Here is a 26946-nt window from a genome sequence, read left to right as displayed (position 1 = left end):
GTGAAGACCATCATTCGGTCCCAGCTGGGGACCCAGCCCGAAGCCTAGTTCCGATGGCTGCCGTTGGGACAGCCCTCACCTGGGCAGGACACCGTGGGGTTGAGCGGGAACTGCGTGGCCGCTGCCTTTGCCCACCTGGAAGGCTTTTCCCCTGTCTCTGCTTGTGCTCACACAAGCCCGTTCCCTTGGCCACCAAGGGCCATGTGTTTCAGACCCAGTACGTGGAGGCCCCCAGGCCCCCAAACATCCCAGGCTGAAGCGGCTCCCCTGGGATGACATAAGCCAGCTTTCCAGGCTGCTCGGAGGGGCCCAAGTGAGGACACAGACAGAGAAGGTAGAGAACAAGCCAGACCCAGCCAGCCTGGCACAAGACCCATGCCGGAGGTCTTCCTGCCTTCCTCCACGGTGACCTCATGGTACTCCAATGGAATCCCCTCTTCCCTCGACCCCCATGTAGACACTTGCCCAAGGGTCCCCTCTCTCTCTTCCCCCACGTGGCCCCTGTGCGGCATGCCTCCCTCCTCCAGGACCTGTGGGTCCAAGCAGCTTCTGCCCCTTTCCCGTGCCTCTCCATGGCACTCTTCCTATTCCTGTCCACACCTGATTCGTCATCCAAAAAACCCTTTTTAGGAAACACAACGCATAGGGGCACACCCAAAGGGGCTGTCGGTAGGATCACAACGAGGTATTCGTACACGCGTGTTCACAGCGGCACCGTTCACAACAGCCAAAAACGCAGAAGCAGCCCTGGTGCCCTTGGACAGATCCGGGGAGAAGCCAAACAGGGTCTTAAAGAAAGGACATTCTGATACCCGTTATCACATGGACAAACCTGGACGACATCACGCTCAGTGAAATAAGCCAGTCACGAAAAGACAAATGCTGTAGGATTCCACTTCTGGGAGGTCCCTGGAGTCATCAGATCCAGGGATGGAAAGAGGGGTGGTGGGCGCCGGGGGCTGGGGGAGGGGACCGGGGGATTGAGTGCTTCATGGCGACAGAGTTCCCGCTTTGCCAAGATGCAGACTTCTGGACGTGGATGGTGGTGGTGATGGCCGCACAAGAGTGTGAATGTACTTAGTGTCCCTGAACCCTACACTCCACGATGGTTACAATGGTAAATTTTAGGTTATGTGCATTTCGTTGCAATTACAAATACGAATAAATGGAATAAATAAATAAAGCAGATCTATGTTGACCTAGAAAAAACGTTGATTCAAGTGAAATCACTAGGTCTCAAAACTATAATATCATCCAATAAAAATGGCTTTTTACATTTCAAATGTATGATTGCGTATCTAATAATTGTGTTTACAGGGGCGCCTGGGTGGCACAGCGGTTAAGCGTCTGCCTTCGGCTCAGGGCGTGATCCTGACGTTATGGGATCGAGCCCCACATCAGGCTCCTCTGCTGTGAGTCTGCTTCTTCCTCTCCCACTCCCCTGCTTGTGTTCCCTCTCTCGCTGGCTGTCTCTCTCTGTCTAATAAATAAATAAATCTTTAAAAAAAATAATAATTGTGTTTACATATCAGTGAAATATACATTTATTTATACACAGTCATTTTTATGTGTACACATATTTTACCTACACACATTTATTTCTATGTTCAACAAATATAAGTATATGTAGAGATTTAATAATAGAGTTCATATTAACTACATACTTAATGAATAACTATATGTTTAGCAGTATGTGACATAATATATCATGACCACTTGAAAAGTCTAGAAAGAGGTTCAGAAGTGTCAGCCTTGGTGGCCTTGGGGACAGGAGTGGTGCCCCTGCGGGCAGGGAAGGGAGGCCCCGTTCCTTCATGCCTTCTGTGCCCTTTCCTTTCCTACAACGCACGTGTCCGTGTGTCACAACAAAGTAACACAGACTGAGCAAGGGGACCCATGCCACAGGGCCGCTTGGCAGGCCTGTTTCCTTGGGGTCTCTGAGGGCCCTCACACCTGACATGAGGTGACCCAGAGTCTCCCTGGACAGCAGTGTGTGGCCAGCATGGCCACTAGTTCAGAAAGTGCCTTCCACAAGGCAGAAAGAGGCACCTCTTCCTCGTCCGTGAGACGCGGTTGGGACACACTGGTGTGGACGGAGTCAGTCTTTGCTGTCATCTGGCACGAGACAAATCTCATGATAACAGCACACATCCGGGCTGTGACCTTCTCCTCACCAGCACAGTACGGAAACGGGGAAAGGGGCGTTTTCTGGCGGAGAAACCCGACCACCGAGACTGCAGCCAGGAGGCCATGGTCGACGCCAATGGCGATAAACCATATTGGCAGGATGTGCCCAGGTAAACCCCAGGAGACAGGCCCTGCGAAACACCCGACAGGATCCTCAAAACGGCCAAGTTTCATCGGAAACAGAGAAAGTCTGAGAACCCGGCACAACGAAGAGGAGCCTAAGGGGTATGAGGACTAAATGTAACTCGGTGCCCTGGATACACTCCTGCAACAGCAAAGGGCACTAGGTTAAAAAAAAAAAAAAAAAAAAAAAGTCTGAATAAACTATAATCTATCCATGTGAGTCCATTAACTACCACAAACATCCCACACTCACGCTAAGAAGTCGGTAACAGGGAAAAGCGTGTGGGGTTCGGGGCAGATACACAGAACTCTGTGCACTGTGCACTCAATTCTTCTAAAATCTAAAACTGTTCTAAAAAAGGAAAGCCTATTAACTTACACAGTATGTATTCAGGAGGTCTGGAGGGAACGGTGGCTCCAAGGTGCACCCCACACCCACACAGCGGCATCTCTACAGAATCCCTGCCCCTGGAACTTCCCACCCATTCTCTCAACCAGCGTTCACTGCATGGCAGGCTCTGCGCCAGGCGCCACAAGGGTCGCAAAGCAGACCCGGCTCCTGACTTCGCCAAGGGATGATGGTCTCCTTACAACAGATATTTCCACTCGAGAGGAAGGGGCTGGTTCCAAGGGAACAAATAACCCACGAAGGCCTTCGGGAGCCCCAGGTGCCAGAGGCCCTTTGCTGTGCTCTCAGAGGTCTCACTGGTTCCTGGGTGTCACCAGCCTGGAGCAGGGGTGCCTCTCTGGGGGCTCCCCGCCCACACGAAGCAGCCTGCTCTCAAAGAGACCAGGCTCAGGTGCCAGCCAACAGCCCCTTTCAATGCTCGGCCTTCCCCTCCCTGGTTAGCCCTCTCTCCAAAATGGCAGCCCCTGACAAGGTCACCATGACCTCTACCAGGCCCTGTTCAACGGCCAATTCTCCATCCTCACTGCACACCGCCGGCAGCAGCATCCCATACTGAGTGCATTTACATCCCGTTGCTGCTGTATCACCTGAACCTGATAGCTTAAAGCAACACAGTTACTACTTTAGAGTTCTGGAAGCCAGAAGTCTGACATAAGTCTTAACGGGCTAAAATCAAAGTGGAGGCAGGGCTGCATTACCTCCTGGAGGCTCTAGGGGAGAGCCCGTGTCTTGGCCTTCTCCACCTTCCACAGGCCACCCACGTGCCTTAGCACAGGGCCCCTTCCCGCACCTTCAAGGTCAGCAACAGGCTGTCCTTACACTGCATCACTGTGACGTTCTTCCACTCCAACTCTCTCTTCTGCCCCCTCTTCCATGTTCTGGGGCCCTTGTGACTACATCAGGACCACCAGATAATCCACGATAACCTCTCTCTTTTAAGGTCAGCTGAGTAGCAACCTGGATTCCACCTGCAATGTTAATTCCCCTTTGCCAGGTAACCTAACACTTCACTAGTTTAGGGGATCAGGACATGGATGTCTTTGGGGGACATTAGTCTGCTACCACTGAGCCCTCTCTCCCTGAAATGTTCTCCTCCCCTGACCTCTGGGTCACAGTCTTGGCTCCCTTCCTGTCACACTCGCCATCCGTGCTCATCTCCCTTGTTGGATCTCTCCTTCTTCCTGCCCGGCCAAGGGCTCTGGGCTTGGTCCAGGCCTTTGCCCTCAGGCTTCCTTCTTCCCAATCCATACTTACTCCCAAGGTGAGCTCAGCCATTTCTACGCTGACCGCTACTCGGTGTAGTCCAGCTCCCATAGTTCCAGCTCCAAGCCCTCGCCCAAATCTAGACCTGCCCATCCCACACTCTACTGTACGTGCCCCCCTGGCCAAACTCAGCAAGACCAGAACAGAATTCCTGATGGCCCCATGAGGTTTCAGCATATTAGCCAACGGCATCTCTAGTCTTCCATTGCTCAGGCCGAAATCCTTGGCTTCATCCTTGACTTCTCTCTTTCTCTCTCTCAACCCACAACCGATCCCAACAAAGCCTACCAGCTCCACCTTTGAAATACATAGGAAACCCCACAGCTAGCAGCCCATCATTCATCACCCTGGTCCAGTACTCCTCCGTCTGGGCCTGGTCTCCCACCCGTCTCCTCTCTCGCTGCCACTTCTGCCCTTGGCTCTCTATCCTCACCCCTGCCACGGGGTTGCTTTAAAAGACGAGCCACAGTGCATCACTTTCTGGCTCAAAACCCACATGGCTCAGTGCATCACTTTCCGGCTCAAAACCCACATGGCTTCCATCTTACTCACAGTAACAGCCAGGATTCTGAGCTTAAGCCACGGGGCCTTTCCTGATCTGGCCCCTCCTCACCCTCCTGGCCTCACCTCCTCTGCCCCCTCCCTTGCTGCGGCGGTCCCCAGGCCTCCTTGCTGGTCCTGGACCACACCAAGCACATCCCGCCTTTGGCCTCTGGCCTCACTACCATGGCACTCCGGAAAACTCTTCCCTTGGACATGGCCTTGCCCTCCCTCATTTCACCCAGGGCTCAGTTCACCTGTCACTTCCTCAAAGCACCCTCCCTGACCACTCAACTAGAGAGCGTTCACCGGCCTCTCTCCCAGTCCCACTCTGCCCACCGTACTTCTCTCTGCAGCCCAAACCACCACCTGCTACAGCATAGATTGGCACCACTGTTTACTTCCTTCTCCTGCCCCAAGAAGGCAGATTTCTTAAGAGAGACTGCCTTGTTCTCTGATATCCCAGCACCCAGAACAGAGCCTGCCACCTAGAAAGCCGTCCCTGAACACCAGAAGTGAATGGCTGACTCAGAGGCTCTTGTCCACTCAACCCTTCACAGCCTTCTCTCCTTCCAGCAAACTTCCGACAGAACTTTCCACCATGGTGAGAATGTTCCATAGTCTGGGCTGTCCAATCTAGCAGCCTCTAACACATGTGGCCATTAAGCACCTGAAATGTCTAAATTTAAATAACCATACCTGGCTAGTGGGTCCTGCGCTGGAAAAGCATCTCAGGCCACATGGGAAATGGTTGTAGCTGCCTCTCAGTTTACCCTTTGCAAGAAGGAACAGATACTAAGTTTACACTAAGCATGGATCTTCAGGTTTTCAAAGCACCTCCTGGTTAGAGCCTGGGGACAAGTGTCTACCAGAATGTTCCGGTGCTGGTTTCTCAAAGAGGAGAGCAAGTGCAAAGCAGGCCAGGTGAGTAGGCTCTAACATGGAGGCCTGAGAGAGAGCCTAGGACAGGCTAGGGGGGAGGGGGTTCTCTCTGGGCCAGGTTTTCTCCTCTGCAAAATGAGCCAGACACATCCCACTTCATGAGACAGGAGCATGTGAACGGTCCCTGTGAACGCATTCTGACATGGGACTCTATTTTAAAGCTCAGTAAATTGACAGAGTGTTATTACTTAGTCTTCTCTAGTGAAAATCTATTAACAGAAAACGAACAGAATCTCCTTTAAAGATTTACAGATTAAAACTCTGTAGCAAGTGTAGCAAGGCCTTGGGGCCTGCAGGTAGAGAACCCAACAGGACTAGGGGAGCCAGGCCCTGAGGGAGGGCAGGGAGGACCCCAGGGCAGTGAGGGGAGAGGCCATACTGAACAGGGCAGTCCTGGGAACAGAAGCCTAGCTCTGCCAGGAGTGGGTGAGAGGGGGTGAGGGCTGGGGAGGGAAGTGGTCATAGGTACTCCAAGGACAGATCACCCATCCTGGACACCAGCCATGGGGAGGGGGGGAATGGGTGGGGCAGAGCACAAATTAGGGAGTGGAGGAGACTCAGAAGAAAAAGTCACCAAAGGTCAGAGGCTAAGTGATGGGCACTGAACCTGGGGGCTGGGGTGGGGGTTGTGGACATCCCAGCAGACTTGGAGGAAAAGGCAGGAGTACTGGTGGCCAGCTTTGGAGGAAGGGGCAAGGAGAATCTAGGGAGACAGCCAGGGCTCTGTGCCTTCCCAAATTTGGGGCCACAGAGTCAGGGCCGGATGGGAAGTGGATAAATTCAGCAACCAAGAGTGTGCAGTCAGGAAAACTCTAGCCAGTGATCCCAACTGTTCTAAGAAGGGCTACACTCGAGGCTTACTCACCTCTGCAAACGCGGTGCCTACTGGAACGCCCCTACTTCTCGCAGCCACCCGCAGTGTAGACGCCGCAAAGGCTTACAGACTAGGAATCGGATGCATAAGAAGCGAAGCGCCTGGCCTAGGTCACAGGGGTTTTAGGATTCAGGGCGAGATTCGACCCGGGGGGCTGGCAAAGTCCAAGCCCGCAGTCAGGGCGCGGGGCTCCACCTTTCCTGCGACTTTGCGGGCCTGAGCGCCATACACTAAGGAACACCCGAAGCATCCTACTCAGACCCTACCATCCCTCCGATAATCTCCCCAACTCAAAGGGGCCTCCCCACCGCGGGTGTAGACCGAGCTCAGCCGCCGGGGTCCTACAGGAGGAGACTGGGGGCGGGCCCTCCTTACCTGCGCGGACCGCTCGGGCCCCGCCCCGGGAGCCGCGGGGGGATCCGGGAGGGGCTGCCCGCCGAGGGGGCGTCCGAGGAGACCCGGGCCCGCGCGGTGCCAGCCTTGGCCGCCGGGCCCAGCGGGCAGCGCCAGGACGGCGGCCAGAAGGCTCCAGGCCAGCACCCACGTGGCGCGCCCTGCGGCGCCCGCCGAGCCCATCGCCCCTCTGGACCTGTGACCCCAAAGTGGCGGGCGCGCCGGAATCGCCCGAGCTTCCGGACCCCAGGCCCGCCCCGCCGCGGAGCATGCTCAGTGTAAGCCGCCCTGGAAAGTTTTCTGGAGCGGACTTCGGCATCTGGGCCTGGGAGGGCGGGGAAGAGCGTGGGAGGGAGGGAGCGAGGCCAGGGCCACACTTGGGTTTCCTCGCGCCCCGCCCAGGGCCTCAGCTCCACCCAAATCGGATTCAGGTCGGGTCACTCCTCCGCTCCCAAAGATTTCAGGGCTTCCAAGTGCCCCTCCGTTGATGCCTACCGAGCTCTCAGCTCAGAACCACCTCCTCCTGGAAGCCTTCCCTAACACACGCACACATGGGTGACCCCGGGCTGAACCCAGAGCCTGCCCCAGACCAACCAGCCCCTTATTAGAAAACTGAGAAGCATTTAGAAAGGCAGACCCATGAGTGCTGGAGAGCCCAGAGGGGACAGGACAGCGAAGACCAGCTGAGAGGGAGACTGGCGGATCTAGGAGCCAGAGGGAAAGGCCACTCTCACTTTCTATGGGGTTTAGTTCAGCCAAATTTGCGCTCCTACTGCCTGAGCCCTTGCTGTGGAGTAGCCCCTGCACCTGCCCAGGTACCCAAATAGGTAGTCAGGCCAGCCACTGTGGGACGTCTCTGGGGAACCAGAGAGAGGGGATTTGGTGTCTGAAGCCAGTGGGCTTGAACTCTGCATGGGGGTAGGGTTGTGCCTCCCAGGGGAGATCGATCCTGGGAGGAGGCCAGATAGAGCAGTTTCTCTGCTTCCACCTGCTTACCCTGAGTCCTCAGCGACCTGCTCCTTGGGGAGAAGGCTCCTGTCTTCAGGCGGCAGCCTGTCATGCAGTGTCAGGCCAGGAAGTCTGGCACCTGTCAGTTCTTTCTCCCCCAACCCCTCCAAGGACAGGCCCTCCCTGATTCAACATGGACAAGGCAGTGAGGTTTGAGACTCTGAAAATTTATTAGCCAGGCTTCCCACCAGCGGTACACTGTCCTGGGGGTACCTGGCAGAATGCCAGGAGTGAGACAAGGCCAAAGGCTAGATGCTAGCATGTTGCTGGACCCTCAGTTCTATTTGTCACGAGTCATTTAAAGGATGATTTTAATACTCAACTTTGTAATAAAGTAAAATGCAAAGAACTCTACATTTTTCAAACTAAATTCTGAATATCCAAAGAAATAACCAGTATAAAAAACAAGAACTTCAGGTTATTGTCCCATACACGTTCCCAGAAGCCTTGGAGGGGCTTCAAAGGAAACATTTAAGCAGCAGTGAGTAGCCGAAAGGGTGAGCCCTGAAGCCAGCCAGACACAGCTGTTAATACACTTACCCCATTTCCTGGTTGCGAGACCTCGAACGAGCAACTTCTCTCTAGCTGTCCGTTTCTTCTTCTATACGAAGTAAGTCTGAATAATAGTTCCCATCTTGCCCACCTGGAAGGTTGATGAGGTAACGATATAAAAACTAGAAACTTGAGGGGCACCTGGGTAGCGCAGTAATTAGGCGTATGCCTTCGGCTCAGGGCGTGATCCTGGTATTCCGGGATCGAGTCCCCCATCGGGCTCCTCCACTGGGAGCCTGCTTCTTCCTCTCCCACTCCCCTGCTGTGTTCCCTCTCTCCCTGGCTGTCTCTCTGTCACATAAATAAATTAAAAAATCTTTAAAAAAATAATAAATAAAAACTAGAAACGAGATGGCCATCCGGAATAAGGATACAAATCTCTTCTCTGTTGAAGTGGATCCGCGTGGTACTCCTACCCTGGCCCTCATAGGGATTTAAGGTCCAAAGATGTGTGTGGGGGTGGGGGGAGGTTCACTGCTGTATCTCCAGTACGCAGGACAAGAGCTAGCCTCTAGTAGCTGCTCAGTAAATGTCTGCCCAAGGAAAGAACAGATGCTGAATTCATCTGGTTGTTTATCTCCCCCACACAGCCATGAGATCCCCAACGTCTGGACTTTGGTTCCTTGCTGACCTGGAGCTGGTTCCATCAGCAGCTTGTCTGTAAAGGCTGAGTGAATGCATGACCACGCAAGGTCTCGTACTTAGGAGGGGCTCGGTGTAACAATCTCTCTACACATCATCCTAGAGGAAAGTATTGACTATTCATGGAAGAATAGGATTAAAACCGAGTCTTCAGGCTAACAAGTTCAGAGGCGGTGGCGGACTGTGGGGTCCAAAGATGGCCAATTGGTACAGGTTAGGAGCGGGACAGGAGTCGGACCCTCATTTGGTCCCTTAGCCGCTCTGACCCAGAGCTTCCTCACCAGAAAGATGAACAGAGAATAGTTCGCCCCCCTCAGAGGGCTGTTGAGAAAGTTAGACATCATCAGGCTAAATGCTTAGCACATCGTACACGCTCAGTAAACTTAACCGAGGACACCCTCCCCCGTGGCCGAGGGACCCCCCATTCCTTCCCGGGAAGCTTAGAGGCCCCGGGGCTCCTCCGAAAGGTCCTTTGGCTGAGCAGCGCGCCTCCCGCCAGGCATGCTCAGTGCAAGGACAGGCCGGGGCGGGGGCGGCTCGAAGTTTCGGGCGGAAGACCCAGGCTCCTCCCTCCGGCGGGGCCATGCCGGGAAGGGGGACCGGAGCAAGAGGCAGGAGAGCGCGCAGGCCGGAGAAGTCGGCGGAGCGCGCCGCGCCCCTGCCCGCGAGGGCCGCGAGTCCGCTGTTGCCGAGCTGGCGGGGACGGTGCTCCTGGCGGCGGGCCGGGGTGGCGCGCGGCGGCGGGAACAATGCGGCCGACCCGCCGCCTGAGCGCCCCCGATGGCCCGCGGCGCGGCGGCCTGCGAGAGCGACGCGCGGCTGCCGCTGGGCCGGGACTCCGTGCGGCCGGCGCCCGCGCTGCTGGCCCCCGCGGTGCTGCTGGGCGCCACGCTCGGCCTCGGCCTCGGCTTCTGGCTCGGCTGCCGCGCCGCCCGGGCGCGCCCGCGGCATCAGGTGGGTCCGCCGGGCGGGTGGCCGGGTGAGGGGCGCGCGCGGGCCTCCGGCGCCCCGTCGGCGCTCAAGCGAGGTCGCGGGTGTCATGCGCACCGGCTCCTGCCCTGGCTTCCCCTCTGGCCCAGGAGGGGGCTGGAGACTGAATCCAGAGGGGAGCGGCGGAGTGACGGGAGCGTACGGGCCTGGGGTTCCCCAGAAGTAGCTGTTCTGTGCGACTCCGCTGTGCCATCACAGACAGCCGCTAAAGCCTCCCCAGGCCTCTGTCTCCTCATCTGTGGCACCAAGGGTCTGGACTCGCCGCTGGCCGAGGGGCCCTGCTGAGCGCGGTGGACAGGAGGGCTGTGATCCCCACCCATGCCCATTCTGCTGCTTGCCCGCGTGGGTACCTACTAGCCCATCCAGTCCCAGCTGCTACCCTGGCATGCATTCATGCATTCATTCACTCTTACATCCCTGCAGTAAAAGTGTGATGATCACCCCTGCCAGCCACAGCCCTATGCAGGATAGACCCTGCCCTTGCTGCTGGAAGTTCACAGTCTCCAGAAAAGGCTAGATTGCAAGTGAACATTTGACTGTAGCACGTGCTGGGGAGTTTGGTGGCGGGAAGTGATGGTGCGGGCTAGCACTCCCAGAGTGCTGACTGTGTGCTGGGCACTGAGCTAGACTCTATACCGGAATTAGCTCACTGGATCCCCAGAACAGCTTTGTGAGTTTGTTCTATTAAGGACCCCATTCTGCATTTGAGGAAACTGAGGCGCAGAGAGGTTCAGTGACTTCCCAAAGTGACAGATGTGTGTCTAAGCCCAAAGTCACTGTGTTCTCCATGGGTGGCAGTGGTCACAGAAAGGGATTCATGGATGCTTCACGTGAGTGTTGTTACAGAAACGGATGGTGTGTGGAGATGGTGGGCATACAGCGGACATTTGATCCGTGTGGTGTAATCACTGTCTTGGGTCCTTGCTACTTTGACCTTGTTGAGGGCTGAGGTCCGATAGGATCCGAGATGAGGTGCGTGGTCTTGTTGCCTGCATTCCTGGCTCAGGCGAGAAGGAGACAAGTCCAGCAGATGGGAGTGGGACTCTCTCATATTGCCGCTGACTTCCGGGGAGCGTGTTGCTGGAAAGGCGTGATAAAGCTTGAAGGCAACTAATATAGTGTAAGATGCTTGTAGGTCAGTGAGGTTGTCATATCCCACTGGTGGTTAAGGGACACTGAGAGACACTTGTGTGAAGAGGAAAGTAACAGGTGCACAACCTTTGCTGGGTGCCCTGTTCCGAGCTGAGTGTTTGTGGACTTTTGGTTCTCTATTCCCACCCCAAACCTCTGAGTCAGGGAGCTGTCATTATCCTCACTTTCCAGGGAAGGAAGTCAAGGCTCCCCAACTCTATTCTTGATCCAGGGTCACGTGATGAATAAATAGTAGGGCTGGATTTCAACCCCAGTCTGTCCGAACCCCTAAATCGGGGCGTTTAGACATCTGTCACCTGGTGAGGTAGCAGCTGGTATCTGTCTTAGTCTCTTCAGACTGCTGCAGGAGATGGTGGGTCTGTGCGACTTATAAACTACAGAAGCTTCTTTCTCACGCTTCTGGAGGCCGGAAGTCCAAGATCAGGTGTCGGCACGGCTGGGTTCTGGTGAGGGCCGGCTTCTGGTTGCAGACTTCTCACTGTGTCCGTGGAGAGTAGAAGGGTCGGGGAATCTCTGGGACCTCTTTGTAAGGGCACTCAGCCCTTTCAGGAGGACTCCACTCTCAGGACCCAATCCCCTCCCAAAGGCCCCACTTCCAAATGCCATCACCTTGGGAGTTGGGATTTCAACCCAGGAACGGGGAGTGGGGCACACGCCTTCAGACCGCGACGGTGGCCCATTTCACGGCTGAGTCAGCTGGGGCTCACAAGGGTTAACCAAGCTATCCGAGATTGGGCCGCTGGTCAGTAAGAGCTGCACTAGTCCCGTTGAAGGTCATGATGGCTCAGCCATAGAGGGGGCTCTGGCTTCATGGTCGGGCTGACAGGATTTTCTGATGATTTGGATGGGACCTTAGCAACAGCCTTCTTTCTAAGTGGACTTCTGTCCTCCTCTCTTCCCTAAGTCTCTTTTCCTAAAATGCACATCCAACAATTTGACTCCCTGGGTTAAAAGCCTCCAGGGACTCCTGGTTGCCTACAGATTATATCCCATTTCCTAGCGTAAGGAAATGGCGCATAGCTGGTTGCCCTTCCCCGGGGCATCCAGCTGAACACGAGGAGCCTTGCGCCCCAGAATCTCCTTGCTCCCCTGACGCCTCTCCGCTTCTGAGCCTCCGTCTGTCTGTCTGCCCGCTCACCCTTCGGGATGCAGAGATGCCCATCCAGGCTGGATGAGGTAATTCCTCCCTCGTGCACCCTGGGACCTCTGTTCTCCTCTGATCCACGTCACCAAGCTCATAACTGGGCATTGCGCCACTTTTTTTTTTGTTGCTTTTTTCCTTTTCTTTTTATTTCATCATTAAAACGTTTTATTTGCATCGACATTACACATGCACATTAAGTATTCATTTACTGGCAGCAGTGCCCCACTCACCACGTCCCAGAAGCCACCTTGTCCAGCTCTTTCTGCTGGCTTTTTGGTCATTTACTTTCCTTTTGTAAATAACCTGCTTACTTGGCTTTTCCCTGCATTTTTGGCTTTTGGCATAGCACTGTGGACTTGGGAGTGGTTCAGCTCTCTTTTGTCCTCCTTCATAGGCACACCCACCCCAGCCACCACCGGCTTCCCGCACCCCGCACCCCCGCCCCGCCCTGCGTGGCCATCGTGCATGTTTGGTTAAACCAGTATTCGGTGTTTCCTTTCTTATGATTCTGTAAGCACTTTACACTGTAATTCAAGGATCAGCTACGATTATGATTATTTTCCTTTTTGTCACTGCATTTTGTTTTCTCTAAAATTAACCGTTACCCGGGTTTTTTTTTTCTCTCCATTAGCTTATATTCTGTGTACTTACTCATTTAACGCCGGCCTCCCCTCCATTTCTATACATTTTTTTCGAGACGTTTGAACGCATTAAGTATTTGATCAATTTTATCTTCTTGCAAAACACCTCTCCAGAAAACCTCTCACCTGCTCCAGTCTGAGTTGGTTGCTCTCTGGACCACTGCTACTCTCAGTTGGACCAGACCAGCAGCACCAACAACAGCCCCTGGGAGCCTGTTAGAAATGCGAAGTCCTGGGCCCCACCCCAGACGCACTGATGAGAATCTTTGCAGGTGGGGCCAGCAAGCTGTGGTTAAGGAGCCCCTCCAGCGATGTGTTTGTTCGCCAGCTTCGAGAAGCAGCTGCTGTAGACTTTTGCTGTCACCAGTGGGACCTCTCAGGGCCAATCACACTGCAACTTTGTCACCTCCCCGGCGTTGCATCCTCTTTTGGGGATCCCCTCCACTGTCTTTCTGGAATCCTTTCCTCATTTGGGTGGAGCACAGCCTCCTGGATCTTCCTGAGAAAGAGATGGAGGAGACTGTTTTTGAGAACTTCTGTGTCTGAAAGTATCTATGCCCTTCCGTCTTTATTCTTAACTTGGTGAGAGTCGTTAGGTCATAGAATTCCAGGTTGGAAATAATTTTCCCCCTGAATTTTGAAGGCATTTTTCCCATTGTCTTCCAACTGACGTGGTTGAGGTGGAGAAATAGGATTTTGTTCTGATCCCTGATAACTTTGTTTTGTTCCCCTGTGGAATCTGGAAGCATCTCTTCTTTGTTCCCAGCATAGGAAGCACACGGGGATGAGGGTTGGTGGCGGTCGATGGCCCTCCTTGGGCTGTGCATTCAGGAGGCCCTGTCAATGTGCAAACTCACTCTCTTGAGTTCCTGGAGGATTCTTTTCCTTTTATATATTCTGTTGCTTCTTTTGGGAACCTGTCTCATGTTTTGGTTGAATTGGCCTTCCTTCTTTTCTGTTTTCCATCTCTTTGTCTTTTTATGCCCTTTTTGGAAGGCTTTTCTCACAACACTTGTGTTGAGATTTTCACATTTTTCATTTTCGAGCGTGCTGTTCTGTCCTCAGGGTGTCCTATGTTTATGTTGCCCTGTTCTTATTTTGTGAGTGTAACCTCTTCTCTTGGCTCTCTGAGGATATTATAGTTGTTTATTTGTTTTAAGGTTTCTTTTCCCTATACACTGTCTGTTTCCAGCTTGCTTTTTCCTGTTTGTTTGGGGGTTTCTCTTTCATATTAGAGTCTGTCCTCAAGTGACTGGCGACCCTTGGCTTCCTGGTTATTTTTAACTGGGGAGCAAAATAATGATGCTCCTCCGTGGGGTAGATGAGGTTTATCTCCTGGAGTCTCTACCATAGGATGATCTGATTGGGTCCTTCCCTGCAGAACCCTTGTAGTGGTCAGCCAGAGCCGCTAAACAAACCATCCCTAAATCCTTGGCTTCATCATCTGCTCCTCTCCCCTGTACCCCAGACTGGTGCAGCCACAAGGGCTTCCCTGGGCATGCTGTGCATGCTTCTGCCACAGGGCCTTTGCATTTGCTGTACCCTCTCTGGAAAGCTTGTCCCTGACATATCTGAATGGCTTGCTCTCTCACTTCCTTCATGTTTCTTCTCAAATGTCACCCTGCCCAAGAGACTCTCCCCCTCCATTCTCCTGTCCTACATCTTTTTTCTCTCTGTCACTTACCACCACTGACTTACTACGTATTTATTCTTACATATTTATTTATATCTCTCTTTTGTCGCTGGAACATAAACTCCACGAAGGCAGGGGCTTGTTTATTTTGTGCTAATTTACTCCATTCGAAGTGACTAGAATAAGCCTTAATGCTTAGTGTTGCTTCGTAACAGTTGCTAAGTAACTCCATGACAAACCGGCCGTGTGTCTTCAGTATAAAGATTATATCTGTGAGCAGCCAGAGGAAGGGCTTGATCAGGATCTCTGGCGTAATGGGATTCAGAAAGAGTTGATCATTACGATCTACGGAATCACGGGCAACAGAGAATTAGCAAATACGGAAACATTGCTCCCAGGGGACACACAGGGCTAGGTTTCTGCAAGACTGGCCACAACATCTCCGTTAACCGGCCAATGCGTAGCCTTGTTTGATGGGTGTTTCTGTATAAAGACACCCTATTTAATACATATCGTTGATGCATATGTATTATATATGTGTTACATATATGTGAACACACAACGTCACTTATCCAACACGTTTTCTCCACGAGGCGCACCAGCCTTCTCGCCCTTGGGAACACCGCCCGGGACCTAGCCAACACTCAGGAGTCATTTTAACCAACCACATCAGCAGCAGAGAGCGCAGACAGGTGGGAGAAGAGCGGCATTAACAGAACACGAAAGGGACACTGGTCTGCGGTAGGAGAGCTGACCCAGGAAGGCAGGGCGTCACCTTGCTGGCTCTGCGTTAGACACGGCACGGCAGGCAGCTCGAATTTTCACCACTCCGCCCGTGCCCAGGAATGACCACAAAAGCACCACAAGTGTTGATTTGGGGGGTTACAAATCAATTTCGGCAAGTAAGCGAATTTACACATACAGAAGCTACCAATACCAAGGATCAACCGTGGTTCATTTTACAAACCGTTCTATAATGCGAGGGTACCTAAAATATTTTCTTAAAATCATCTGATGGCATTATGGGAAATAACAGGAAAATTACTATGTATGTCCATTTCCCGTGTTCAACTCTTACCCCAGGGAGCTCACAGGCTACCAGGGGCCCCTAACCCAGAAGAACAATGGAGTGACCTTTGACCCAAGTGTGGCCTCCAGGTCCTGAGGTGGGGAATGGCGGGGGGGGGGGGGGGGCTCCTCAGGGAGCTGATGCCTGAACAATCTCGAAGGCTGTGTGGCTGATCCCGGGCGGGGTGGGAGGTGTGACACTACACGCAGAAAGCCAGGCAGAGACACAGAGATGAGCACACGCTGGGGGCGAGGGGGTGGGGGGTTGATGGCTCGAGTCCCAGGAGCACTGGACTGACCGGCTTCGATGTGTTCTCCCCACCCCCACCTTTGGATTTTTAGAAAGACGACGCTCAGAGTCTGCTCAAGAATTTAGAGTGTAACGTACAGGACCCCTCGGAAACCGGCTCCCCGTCCAGGAGGAGGAGGGGAGAAGCCCAGACTTCGAAGGAGGAGGCTGCGGACGTAAGCTGAGTGTTTGGGTTTATCTCCCGAGTCACGTGTTGGGTGTCGCATGTCCCACCTGGCAGGGCGGATGCCACCCAGATGAGCCCCTGACACATTTCCTGTCCCAGTTGTCTTCTTTTCTGCCGTATGATTCACATGTGGCAAAATGCACAAATTTGAAGTTTACGGTTGGATAAGCATATACTTCCTTGTAACCAGTACCCCGATCTGGAAGCTTCCGTCACCCCAGAAACTTCTCCAGTGCCCCTTTCCGGTTTACCCTCCCGCATCTCTGCCCCCCACCCCGCCCTGCCCCTCCCAGAAGTAGGCGGTGCTGGGATTCCCAGCACCAGGGTGGTTTTGCTGTTCTAGGATTTCACATCAGTGGGGTCCTGTGCTTGGTGCTGGGATTCCCATCACCAGGTGGTTTTGCTGTTCTAGGATTTCACATCAGTGGGGTCCTGTGCTTGGTGCTGGGATTCCCATCACCAGGGTGGTTTTGCTGTTCTAGGATTTCACATCAGTGGGGTCCTGTGCTTGGTGCTGGGATTCCCATCACCAGGTGGTTTTGCTGTTCTAGGGTTTCACATCAGTGGGGTCCTGTGCTTGGTGCTGGGATTCCCATCACCACGTGGTTTTGCTGTTCTAGGGTTTCACATCAGTGGGGTCCTGTGCTTGGTGCTGGGATTCCCATCACCACGTGGTTTTGCTGTTCTAGGGTTTCACATCAGTGGGGTCCTGCGCTTGCTTATATCGGCATTGCCGCAACGTCCCGCTTTAGAGACTCACCGTGTTGTTGCACGTATCGATAATCCATCCCTTTTAATCGCTCGGTCCACCGCGGGGATATAGCACAGGGTGGGGTGTTTCCTGCACTTGGCTCTTCTGAATAGGGCTTCTGTGAAGGTCTGCGTGTAAGTTTATTTGTTTTCATTTTGTGTTATTTCTTTTGAGTGAATGTTGACTAAATACCCAGTTGTGTGGGCTCTGGGCCTCTTGACGGACATGTTAAAGGTGGATTCTTCTTGGTCCTTCCTTGCTGGGCTTCGCCCTGTCCGTCCTGAGCCTGCGTGTAGGGCATCACTGTGTGCGTGAGCTCCATGGAGAGAGGGGGCGTTTCTTCCAAAGGTGTGCTATTTCTAGACACTTGCTCCTCCCCAGAAAGTCCCATGGATCCTGGTCATTTAGCCTCAATTGCCCAAAGGTAAATATAGATATTTAGGTAGGTGGATAGGTCGGTAGACAGAGGGAGAGAGCTGGAGGGTTCCTGAGAAAGGGGAAAGGTTTTTTCCTGTTTTTGTTGTTGTTTTAGCCCTAACCGAGTGCCAGGCGTTTTCCCACGTGTCACTTTTGAGTGATATGAGCACTGGTGTGAATTACCCCCATGAACCTCTCTCAGCAGCCCCACGAGGTAGATCTTACTTATACTCCCTTCGCGAGGGTTCTGGAGGCTGGTTTCCCTTACACAGTCTGGTGGAAAGATGAGCCGCCCTCGCCGGGCTGGCACAGGAAGCCAGAGCTAGAGCTGGAGCGAGCTCCTGGCACATAGGTGCTGTGTGTCCAGCCCGTGCTCCCTGCCTCTCTGTCCCCAAGTGCCTATGTCTCTCTGTGCGTCTGCATGTGTGTGTATCGGGGAGGCTCTCTATAGGTCCCTCTCTCTCTCTCTCTCTCTCTCTCTCTCTCTCTCGTGTCTCCTCCGCGTGTGTGTCTGTGCGGCAGGTGGGTGTGTGATGTCTCTCTTTCCCTCATCTGTCTCCCTCTGTCCCTATCACCCTGTGTTATCAAAACCCTGCTCACAGCAATTAAAGCATTCGGCTACACAAAAATATGTACTGTGGTCATAACAGTCCTCTTTGGCCAAAATGTGGAAACCCAAGTGTCCATCAGCTGGTGAATGGCTCAACAGAATGTGTTCTAGCCATATGATGCAATACTCTTGGGCCATAAAAAGGAAAGAAGTCCTGAAACTCACTACAACATGAAGGGACCCTGAAATATCACGCTAACTGAAGGAAGCCCGTCCCAAAAGACCACATATTACAGGACTCCATTCATACGGAATGTCCACAGCAGGTGCACTGATGGAGACAGAAAGTGGGCTGGTAGGTACGTGGGGGCGGGGGGGTGAGAGAGGAGAGACAGAGGTGACCACTAACGGGTATGGGGTTTCTTTCTTAGATGGTAAAAGTGTTCTAAAACGGATTGTGGGAATAGTTGCACATATCTGTGAGTATACTGAAAATTAGTAAATTGCACCCTTCACACACTTGAATTGCATGAATACAGCCCTGCTCACACAGCAGGCGGCCTTGGAGGTGGTGAAAACACACTGGCTCGGGGGGCCTGGCGCCTGGATCCCAGGAACCCAGCCCTGTCACCTGTTTGCTGTGTGATGCTGGGCAAGAGACGACCTGTCTGAGCCTCCGGTTTCTCGGCTTCACGATGACAGTAATGATGCTGGCCTGAGGCTCACCCACCGGTTGACTCTGTGAACATTCTGACTAAAGGACAAGTGTTCATTGGTGTTTCCAGGGGAGCCAAGTCCTTCTGCCTCCCCGGATACCTCGCTCATGTTTTTACCTGGTAATGTTTTACCTGTTAACCATTTAGCGACGCCAGACAATGCCCAGGATCAAGCTAATCATTGCCAAGAGCCAAGTTAAAGATCTGCCTGTTCCAGTGACTGGCTTGCCAGAAAGCCCTGCCTTCTGCAGACCGAGCTTGTCAGGGAGTGTTAGCCAGGCCTGATTTTGACAGGGTGAGCTGAGCTCTAAATTCGACATCCCAGAATGCATGGAAAACCAAGGCATTTGTGGTTCGCGCCCCTCCTTGCCCAAACTTTATTTTGTTAAATAGCTCGCATCAAGTCAAAACCAAACAGAAAATTCCAGAAGGCTCTCCAGTGTGCCACGGCACAGCCTTGGTTCTCTTCATCGCATCCTTTTGCTCTGGAGGAGGGAGCGGGGAAGGCTCCTTCATGGACGCCTCCGTGCACTCACTGAAAGAACGCCTCTACGTTGATGAGCGAAAGGCCTTTTCTTTTCCTGCAATTACGCTTTCACCAATTTTCTGAATAATTGCATTGCTTCAGCTGAAGAAGTTTTACATGGTAGGCTCGCACTACAACCAATTTTCTGTATAATTGTATTGCTACGGTTGAGAAGATTATCAGAATTTGGTAGGCTTCTAAACTTAATAAGGAAAGCTGTTAAAAAAAAAAAAAAAAACCTGAAAACAGCAGAAGTCTGTTCACTCCTGGATTCTGTGTGCCAAGCACTTCCGGGTCCTTCATCCTGACAAACACCTTGACCGTCATGGTGCCAGTCCTCGGTCCTCGAGGGGCTTGCAGTCTGCAGGTGGATGGGCCGGAAACGCATGGACATTCACGGGCTCCCCAGACAGCGGCAGTAACCCGTCAGCTGAGCTTACGCCTCGATGTGCATCCCGGGTTCTGCTTCCAGACGTCCCAGGTGGACCCCAGCATCTCCATCCTGTGCTTCTAATTATGTTTTCCACATTAAGTGCAATTTTTGCTTTCTGTCTCCCCTGGAGGGTGGGGACTGTGTCTTCCTCTCATTTTCCACCACTTCCATGCTGTGCTTTCTCTTCACCTCTGTTTGTAAGACGTTTAGAAAAGCACGGTGCCCTCTGCTTTCCTAGCTTCGCCTGAGCAGGTGTGTCTGCTGGAAACTAGCCAGGGCCGGCTTCCCGGGCATCCGGCCTGTGCAGCCGCACAGGACCCGAGCTGAGTCGGGCCCAGCCTCTGGCTTCTGGACTCTGCAGTCCTGAGATTCTTAATCATATTTTAATCAGACGCACCTCCCCCTCTCCATTTTGTGTTGGGCTCCACACATTATATAACCTGTTCTGAAATCAGCCTTTTCGATCTTACTGCTGTCTTTTGCTTTTGTACCCACACGGCTTCAAGCAGACATTGGGACTGGATGCTGGGGGCTGGGACAGGCCATGCTCTGCTCCCTCGGATCACAGGGAAGCCAGAAAGGGGTTGAAGCTGGCAGTGGTGGGGATTTCAGGTTTAAGAGATCATCCGATTGCCATGTAGAGAATGCATTGGAAGGGGTTAACCTCCGAGCCTCGCTCTGTGAAACAGGAATGATGGAAATAGTACGGACCTCCCCAAGCTGGCTGTTGTGTGATAATTAAATGAGCAGGAGTGCATAAAGAACGCAGCACACAGTAGGCGCTCTGTGCACGGACAGCACCTGGCTTGGAGTCTGTTTGCAGCCCTATGGTGGTGGCTCAGGCCAGCGCAATGGGTCCGAGTGACATTTAGGAGTTCACGCTGGTGGGATTTGTGGTTGATTTTACACGGCAGGTTGGGGTGTAGGAGCTACAGAGTATCTCAGGATCAGACCTGTGTTCCCAGAGCATGGTGAGGCCAGTCCAGAGATCTTCTCCACTGAACACCCACTTCCCGTTTAACTTCCTGGCTCTCACCCCCATTCTTATTTGCATGATGTTGAGGAAGACAGACAGATGACAGCTAAAGAGGAGGGACTCTGGAGCCGGGGAATCCAAGCTCAAATCCCAGTTCCGGCATTTATTAGCTGTGTGACCTTGGGCTCACAGATTAACTGCTCTGTGTCACATCCCCCCCCCCCCCCCCCCCGCAGATACGGAGACAGTAGCCTCTGTGGCAGAGCCCTCGGAAGTAGAAGGAGGTGGCACGTGTCGGTGGTCTGACCCATTCTTGTCATCTAAGTCTGTCTTTGTGAGTCATAAAGTACAGATGGAAATGACAAAGCCCAGCCCTCGCCACGTGGCTTCCATCCCCACCCCGCTCAGAAGGGTGTGGTGGTGAAACCCGCTCTGGAGACATCCCTGGGCCGCACTGCCGACATGGTCAGGTGCGGGGTCAATGCCCACATCATGACAAAGCCATAAATCCTTCTGTGTGCCCCATGGTAGGGCATCTCATCCCAAGTTGGCAACTGGAAACTGGTCGTTTGCTATAGAGCTCTTTCTTCAGGAAGGTGTGGTTGAGAAGTACTGAGGAAGGGGGAATGAAACATGAGAGACTATGGACTATGAGAAACAAACTGAGGGCTACAGAGGGGAGGGGGGTGGGGGAATGGGATAGACTGGTGATGGGTAGTAAGGAGGGCACATATTGCATGGTGCACTGGGTGTTATACACAACTAATGAATCATCGAGCCTTACATCGAAAACCGGGGATGTACTGTATGGTGACTAACATAATATAATAAAAAATCATTATTAATAAAAAAAAAAAGAGAGAGAAGTACTGAGGGAGATGCGGGTGCAGTATTCGCCCGTCAGCCTGCTCAGAGCCGGTCAGGGGAGATCTCCCGTGGTCTGGAGAGCGAGGCTTCTGACTGGTCTGCCTGTTCGCCATCGTCCCTGCAGGTTGTTTCCAAAACATTTATTCAGCACCCACCTAGCCCCGGCAGGAGAGAGACCCAGAAAGGATGTGGGGATGTGGAACAGCCATGAAGAGGTCTGTCGTGCTGTGGTCAGAGAAGGCTCCCCTCAGAGGGGCTCCTTCCCACCATTCCTCAGAGCTGCGCGTTGCTTCACTTCCGTTCTGTTCCAGCTACTTTGATGGGTGCTTTATCTATGCGGTCTTGGGGGGCATATGGCACCTGTTTTCTGTCTGGGAAGATTGAGGCTCAGAGAAGTGAAAGGACTTGCCCAACTGCTTTTCATTTAAGGGTCTGATCCGGAGTTCTGTGTGAATATTGCCCTATGGAAGTGTTTACTCCCTTGGTAATGCTAAAACAATTCTGTGTTTCCTTCTTCCTCTAAAAGGTGGGTCACAATTTTTAGGAAAACTTGTTAATTATTGTCATGTTATTTAAATACTTATTTCTTCCGAAGCTGAAGACTTAGAATTAAATGAGGATTGTGCTATATGACGTCTGTCTGTCCATTCACCCATCCATTCATACATCTACCTTCCTTCATCCTCCCATCCATGCCTCCTTCCATCCATCCGTTTGTCCATCTGTCCATCCATCCATCTCTCCATCTCCTTATCTACCCATTCATCCATCCATCCATCTACCCACCCACCTGCCCATCCATTTTCTCATCCACCCATGTGTCCACCCATCCATCCACCCATTTGTCCATCTGTCCGTCTATCCATCTACCTCTCCATCTACCTATCCATCCATCCATCCATCCATCCATCCATCCATCCATCCACTCATCCATCCATCCATCCATCCACTCATCCATTCATCCATCCATCCATCTACCCACCCACCTGCCCATCCATTTTCTCATCCACCCATGTGTCCACCCATCCATCCACCCATTTGTCCATCTGTCCGTCTATCCATCTACCTCTCCATCTACCTATCCATCCATCCATCCATCCATCCATCCATCCATCCATCCACCTGCCCATCCATTTTCCTATCCATCCATCCATTCCTCCCTCCAGCCTTTCACCCATCTTTCTAGCAAGTGAACACCTACTTGGATCTAAATGTGCCTGTTATGGTCCCTTCCTGAGGCCACCGTTACAAATGGGTTGTGGCATTGTCTGTAACTCTTACCGGTTTATTCTTCATTGTATAGAAAGCACCCCATGCCATTTGTTCTTCTTTCCCAGGAATGTGAGCCGGCTTTCAACAGCAACATCACAGCATTTGCACTGAAGGCAAAAGTCATCTATCCCATCAATCAGAAGTTCCGGGTGAGAGTCCCCATCTCCATCTGAGAACAATTACTCAGTAATGTACTAGAGATTGGGGTAGGAGTAGGCAGATGAAATGTGTGAGTTTTGGTCCTGTCTGAGGGTTTTATGGCAAGTCATTTTAATAGGGATAATGTCGAGGCTCTGTGATGGTGCAAAACTTTAGGATGAATCCACTTTAGGACAGCGTTGTCAGGGACAGGTATAGCAAGGTATCCCCAGGAACAGTGGGTGACAGCACAGGTGGGCAGCGTCCTGCTGTTCTAATACAAACGCTGGCACTGACATAGGCGCTAGCATTGTTCCTCGTTCACAGATTGACTTACTGAACACGTCCTGTGGGGCTGGCACAGTGTGAAGCATTCCTCATGTGTTAGGCATTCCATATAGAGTAAATCATACAGTTATTGCCTCTTCATGCATAAGGAAACTTGGGCCCAGAGAGGCTAATGACCTGCCCGAGGCCACCTGGCTGCAGGTCTTACACCTGAAGCCAGGAATTCACACCTGTGGTCAGGAGTTTTGCAGACAGCAGCAGATCCCACAGTGTTTCCAGGGACCATTGGCCTGTGAGACTGTCTATGAAAGAAAGAATCCCTAGTCCAGTACTTGAGGGAAGTGCAGGCCGCATTCCTGATCGTAAAGAGGACGGGCTCTGGAGTCACACGGATGCCTTCCTAACTCCCATCTCGACCATTTTCTGTGGGCCATTTCCTGACTCGGCCTCTGTTTCTTCATCTGGAAATGGGGGCAATGGGCCCCCCTACCTCCCCCAGTTGCTTGAGGGTCAAATGGTATAATAGACATAGGGCTTAGCATAGCGTGTGACATCTGAGCACTCAGTATTTGTTCGGGTTTTTTCAATGATTATTTGCTTTTGAAGACAGCCGGAGCCAGGCTCTGCAAAGTTCGGCACCAAAGAAATGATTTCACCTCACTTAACACAGACTTTCCCAAATTAATTTTCCTGTGGAACCCTTACTTATGGGGGGCAATACTGGAACTGTTCCCAGGAACACACATTGGGAACTGCTCCCTGCACTTAGCTATCTGGTGGGTGGTTGAAAGGGCAAAACTGCCAGAGCAGAGACATGCATGATTCATCGTCCACAGCCCTTGCCAGGCAGGCTCCTGGTGGGCGCTGGGATTATCCAGTGGTCAGGACATCATCGTCCTCACCCTGGAGGCCCTCACGGTCTGGGCAGAGATGGTAGGATGGTGTGTGAGCCCAGGCAAGACAGAAATGACCAGAGGCCTGCGGAACGCCACGTGGGCTGGGAAGGAGGACTCTGGGTCTGTGTCTGGAGGTAGGGATGCTTCTGCCCAGCAGACGGTGAGTGAGGGCTGTTTCAGGCAGGGGGACCAGAGTCTGCAAAGGCCCAGAAGTATGAAATGACAAGGGACGTTTGGAGCTGGCAGCCAGCTCAGGACTACTTGGGCAGGCACATCTTGGAGCAGCAGGACAGGCTGCACAGAGGTGGCCACGGACATCTGTCAAGCCCTCCAGCCGTGCCAGGCACTCAGCTGTCCCCTCATGAGGTCATGGCAGTGCCTGGGGCTTGAGTTCCTTGATAAGGAGCTTTGGGCCTATCCAAGGGCAGTGGGGAGCCACCTCGAAGGCCTGGGGACAGGAGGGTAATGCCCAGGTCAGCGTAGATGGGGAAGAGCTAGGTGGTCAGCAGTTTAGCAGACAGAGCACACCCAGGGGTCTGAGCCAGTGGCAGGAGAGATGGGGGGCAGGCAGACTGCTGTGGAAGAGGTCAGAGTTGGCAGCCGGGTGTGGGGTGCAGGGGAGCCACCGGGGAACAGACCCAGGCTAACAGCTAAAGGGTAGGAGCCTGTTGCAGAGGGGCTGGCCTCCTGGGGACAAGAGCCATGACATGGGTCCCCGGGGCGTGGGCAGAAGCCCTACCTGTTCACTCCTTCCCTCCCAGCCGGCCCCCACCTGGCCTTCCTGGGACCGCCGGCTTGTACCACTGGTGGACTTACTGAAGCTGCTCACACGGGCTGAGTGTGCTTTCTGTCCCTCCACCCCAGCCACTGGCCGACGGTTCCTCCAACCCTTCTCTGCATGAAAACTTAAAGCAGGCTGTCTTGCCAAACCAGCCGGTGGAGGCTTCCCCCTCCAGCAGCCTGGGGAGCCTGAGCCAGGCCGAGAAGGAGGACTGCAGCTCCTCATCCAGCATCCACTCGGCCACCAGCTACGACAGGTTCTTGAGCCGCACCTTCGTCCAGGCCAACAGCTTCCCCGAGGCGCTGATCTGTGAGAGGTAAGGAGGGGGAGGCCTGGGGAAGCTGATCAATGGACCATGTCACTGTCAGTGTTGGGAATGGAGGCCCAGAGAGGTTAAGCAAGTCAGCTGCAGACACACAGCCACGCAGTGTCCAAGCTGGAGCTCCCCAGCCACCGTGTGGTGTTGACCAACGTGGGGGTTATGGAGTCAGGCCTGAGCCCTGGGGAGAGACCTGTTAGGGGGCCTCACTGAATCACTGACGTGCCCTGGGCTCTGCATAACAGCACCTAGCATGGATGAGGGGCCTTCTGTGTACCAGGCAGAGTGCTGAGCACTTTGCAAGGATTAATTATCTCATGAGTACGACCAGATCTGTCTTCCTCACTGCTGTGTCCCCACTGCACAGTGGGAGCCTGGGACAGGTTCAGTGACAGTTGAATAAAAAATAATCAATTAGTGGATTAATTCCTCTTAACGACCCTATGCAGTGGGTGGTATTACTGTCCTCATGTTACAAAGAATAAAAGAGAGGCTAAGTAGTTTGCTCAAGGTCACACAGCAGGTGAGGGATGGAGCTGGGTTTGACCTTATCTCCAAAGCCCTGCTCCGAATCACCAAACCACTCAGCGCACGGGAGAGGCCCAAGACACTGAGTCAGCATTTCTGTGGGTCAGTCCTCAGACCTCTCTGCTCTGTGAAGTTCGGTGAGTCCAAGTGGCCCTGCCTCAGTGAGATGAACCGGGCCCGACCTCGGCTCAGGACTATGGAAGGAGAGGGACCAGACGCTGAGCTCAGTGCTGACCTGGACGGTGGCACGGCCCGCACACTGGGAAGGGCTGTTGATGAGCTTTGGGACTTAGTGGACTTGTCACAGTTTGGGTGGGGACGTGGCCATTCAAAGTGCATTTGCCTGGGCTGGACAGATGGTCCTATTCGCCCTGCCACTTACCCCCCCTGTGACCGTGTAACCGCTACTTGACTTCCTAAGTCCATTTCCTCCTCTGTGAAATGGGCATGAGAACGTCTGCCTGCTGGGGCAGAGGAGAGGTGACACATGACAGACATTCCGATGCCGGGAAGGGTGTGATCCCTCTTTTCTCCCACCTCCGACTCTTGCTGCCTCCTGTCCTCCATGTCTCGGGCAGCTGCTCCCTTCTGGTCACAAGTGAGCCTGAAATGGTTCCCTTGGTTCCTTCGTATAAACCTGGGGCGGCTGTTTGGCATCTCTGCGCGCTGCAGAATTTAAAACCTGGAGTCAGGATGCACTGAGGCTGGTATGAGCAGGGACGCGCTAACTCCCTGAAACCCCACTCCCCATCTCAGATACCCAGCGGCTTTCTGTTTCTCTTTCCACTTTCCAGCGTGGACCTTGACTTGTGTATGTATGACCTTCACTTAAAAGATCTGCTGCGTCTGGACACGGCGCTGAGGCGGGAGAAGCACGTGGTAGGTGGCGGGGTGGGCTGCTCTCCCTTTCCCGGGTCCTGAACGCGGCTCTGCAGCCACGTGCGTGCCCTCCAGGGGTGGCTGCTGGTGACAGTGCAGCCACCGCGACAGGAAGGGACAGAAGCATTTGTGCCTGCTGATGGGACACGGGCTCTCCTTTACTGAGAGCTATGGGGTGAGGCAGACAGGTGAGAGCCTCCTCCCACGGGGCCACCTCCTGGTGCAGACACGTAAAAGGTATTGGAAGGAGAACAGCATTTTAATTTTTAATTTAAATTCAATTTAATTAACATATAGTGGATTATTAGTTTCAGAGGTAGAGTTCAGTGATTCATCAGTTGCATATAACATCCAGTGCTCATGACATCACGTGCCCTCCTTAATGTCCATCACCCAGTTACCCCATCCCTGCACCCACCTCCCCTCCAGTAACCCTCACTTTGTTTCCTAGAGTTAAGTCTCTTATGGTTTGTCTCCATCTCTGTTTTCATCTTATTTTCCCTTCCCTTCCCCTATGCTCTTCTGTTTTGTTTCTTAAGTTCCACATACAAGTGAGACCATATAATTGTCTT

The 26946-nt window shown here is 53.1% G+C and overlaps 2 protein-coding genes across 9 annotated transcripts in view; one reads left to right on the top strand and one right to left on the bottom strand.

Moving 5' to 3' along the window:
• EVC2 (EvC ciliary complex subunit 2) overlaps nt 1–7029 on the bottom strand; it is a 125561-nt gene extending 118532 nt beyond the window's left edge. For 3 of the 5 annotated variants that reach the window (XM_026514381.4, XM_026514382.4, XM_026514385.4), the window contains exons 1-2: nt 6714–7028; nt 5222–5296 (exon numbers count right to left, since the gene is read on the bottom strand). In XM_026514381.4, coding sequence (XP_026370166.2) covers nt 5222–5296; nt 6714–6914 — 276 coding nt within the window. In that variant the 5' untranslated portion in view covers nt 6915–7028. Of the gene's footprint in view, nt 1–5221; nt 5297–6713 lie in introns of all 5 variants that reach the window. The other 2 variants (XM_057309602.1, XM_026514383.4) reach the window with 2 other exon arrangements.
• A 2474-nt stretch (nt 7030–9503) lies between these two features.
• EVC (EvC ciliary complex subunit 1) overlaps nt 9504–26946 on the top strand; it is a 63208-nt gene continuing 45765 nt past the window's right edge. For 3 of the 4 annotated variants that reach the window (XM_026514378.4, XM_026514376.4, XM_026514380.4), the window contains exons 1-5: nt 9505–9887; nt 15904–16026; nt 22611–22694; nt 24732–24964; nt 26290–26374. In XM_026514378.4, the coding sequence (XP_026370163.2) occupies nt 9714–9887; nt 15904–16026; nt 22611–22694; nt 24732–24964; nt 26290–26374 (699 nt within the window). In that variant the 5' untranslated portion in view covers nt 9505–9713. Of the gene's footprint in view, nt 9888–15903; nt 16027–22610; nt 22695–24731; nt 24965–26289; nt 26375–26946 lie in introns of all 4 variants that reach the window. The other variant, XM_026514379.4, reaches the window with a different exon arrangement.

Source organism: Ursus arctos, unplaced genomic scaffold (assembly GCF_023065955.2).
Source record: "Ursus arctos isolate Adak ecotype North America unplaced genomic scaffold, UrsArc2.0 scaffold_9, whole genome shotgun sequence".
NCBI classification, from domain to species: domain Eukaryota; kingdom Metazoa; phylum Chordata; class Mammalia; order Carnivora; family Ursidae; genus Ursus; species Ursus arctos.
Note: the sequence above shows the minus strand (reverse complement) of the source record. Positions and strands in the feature narration are given on the sequence as shown.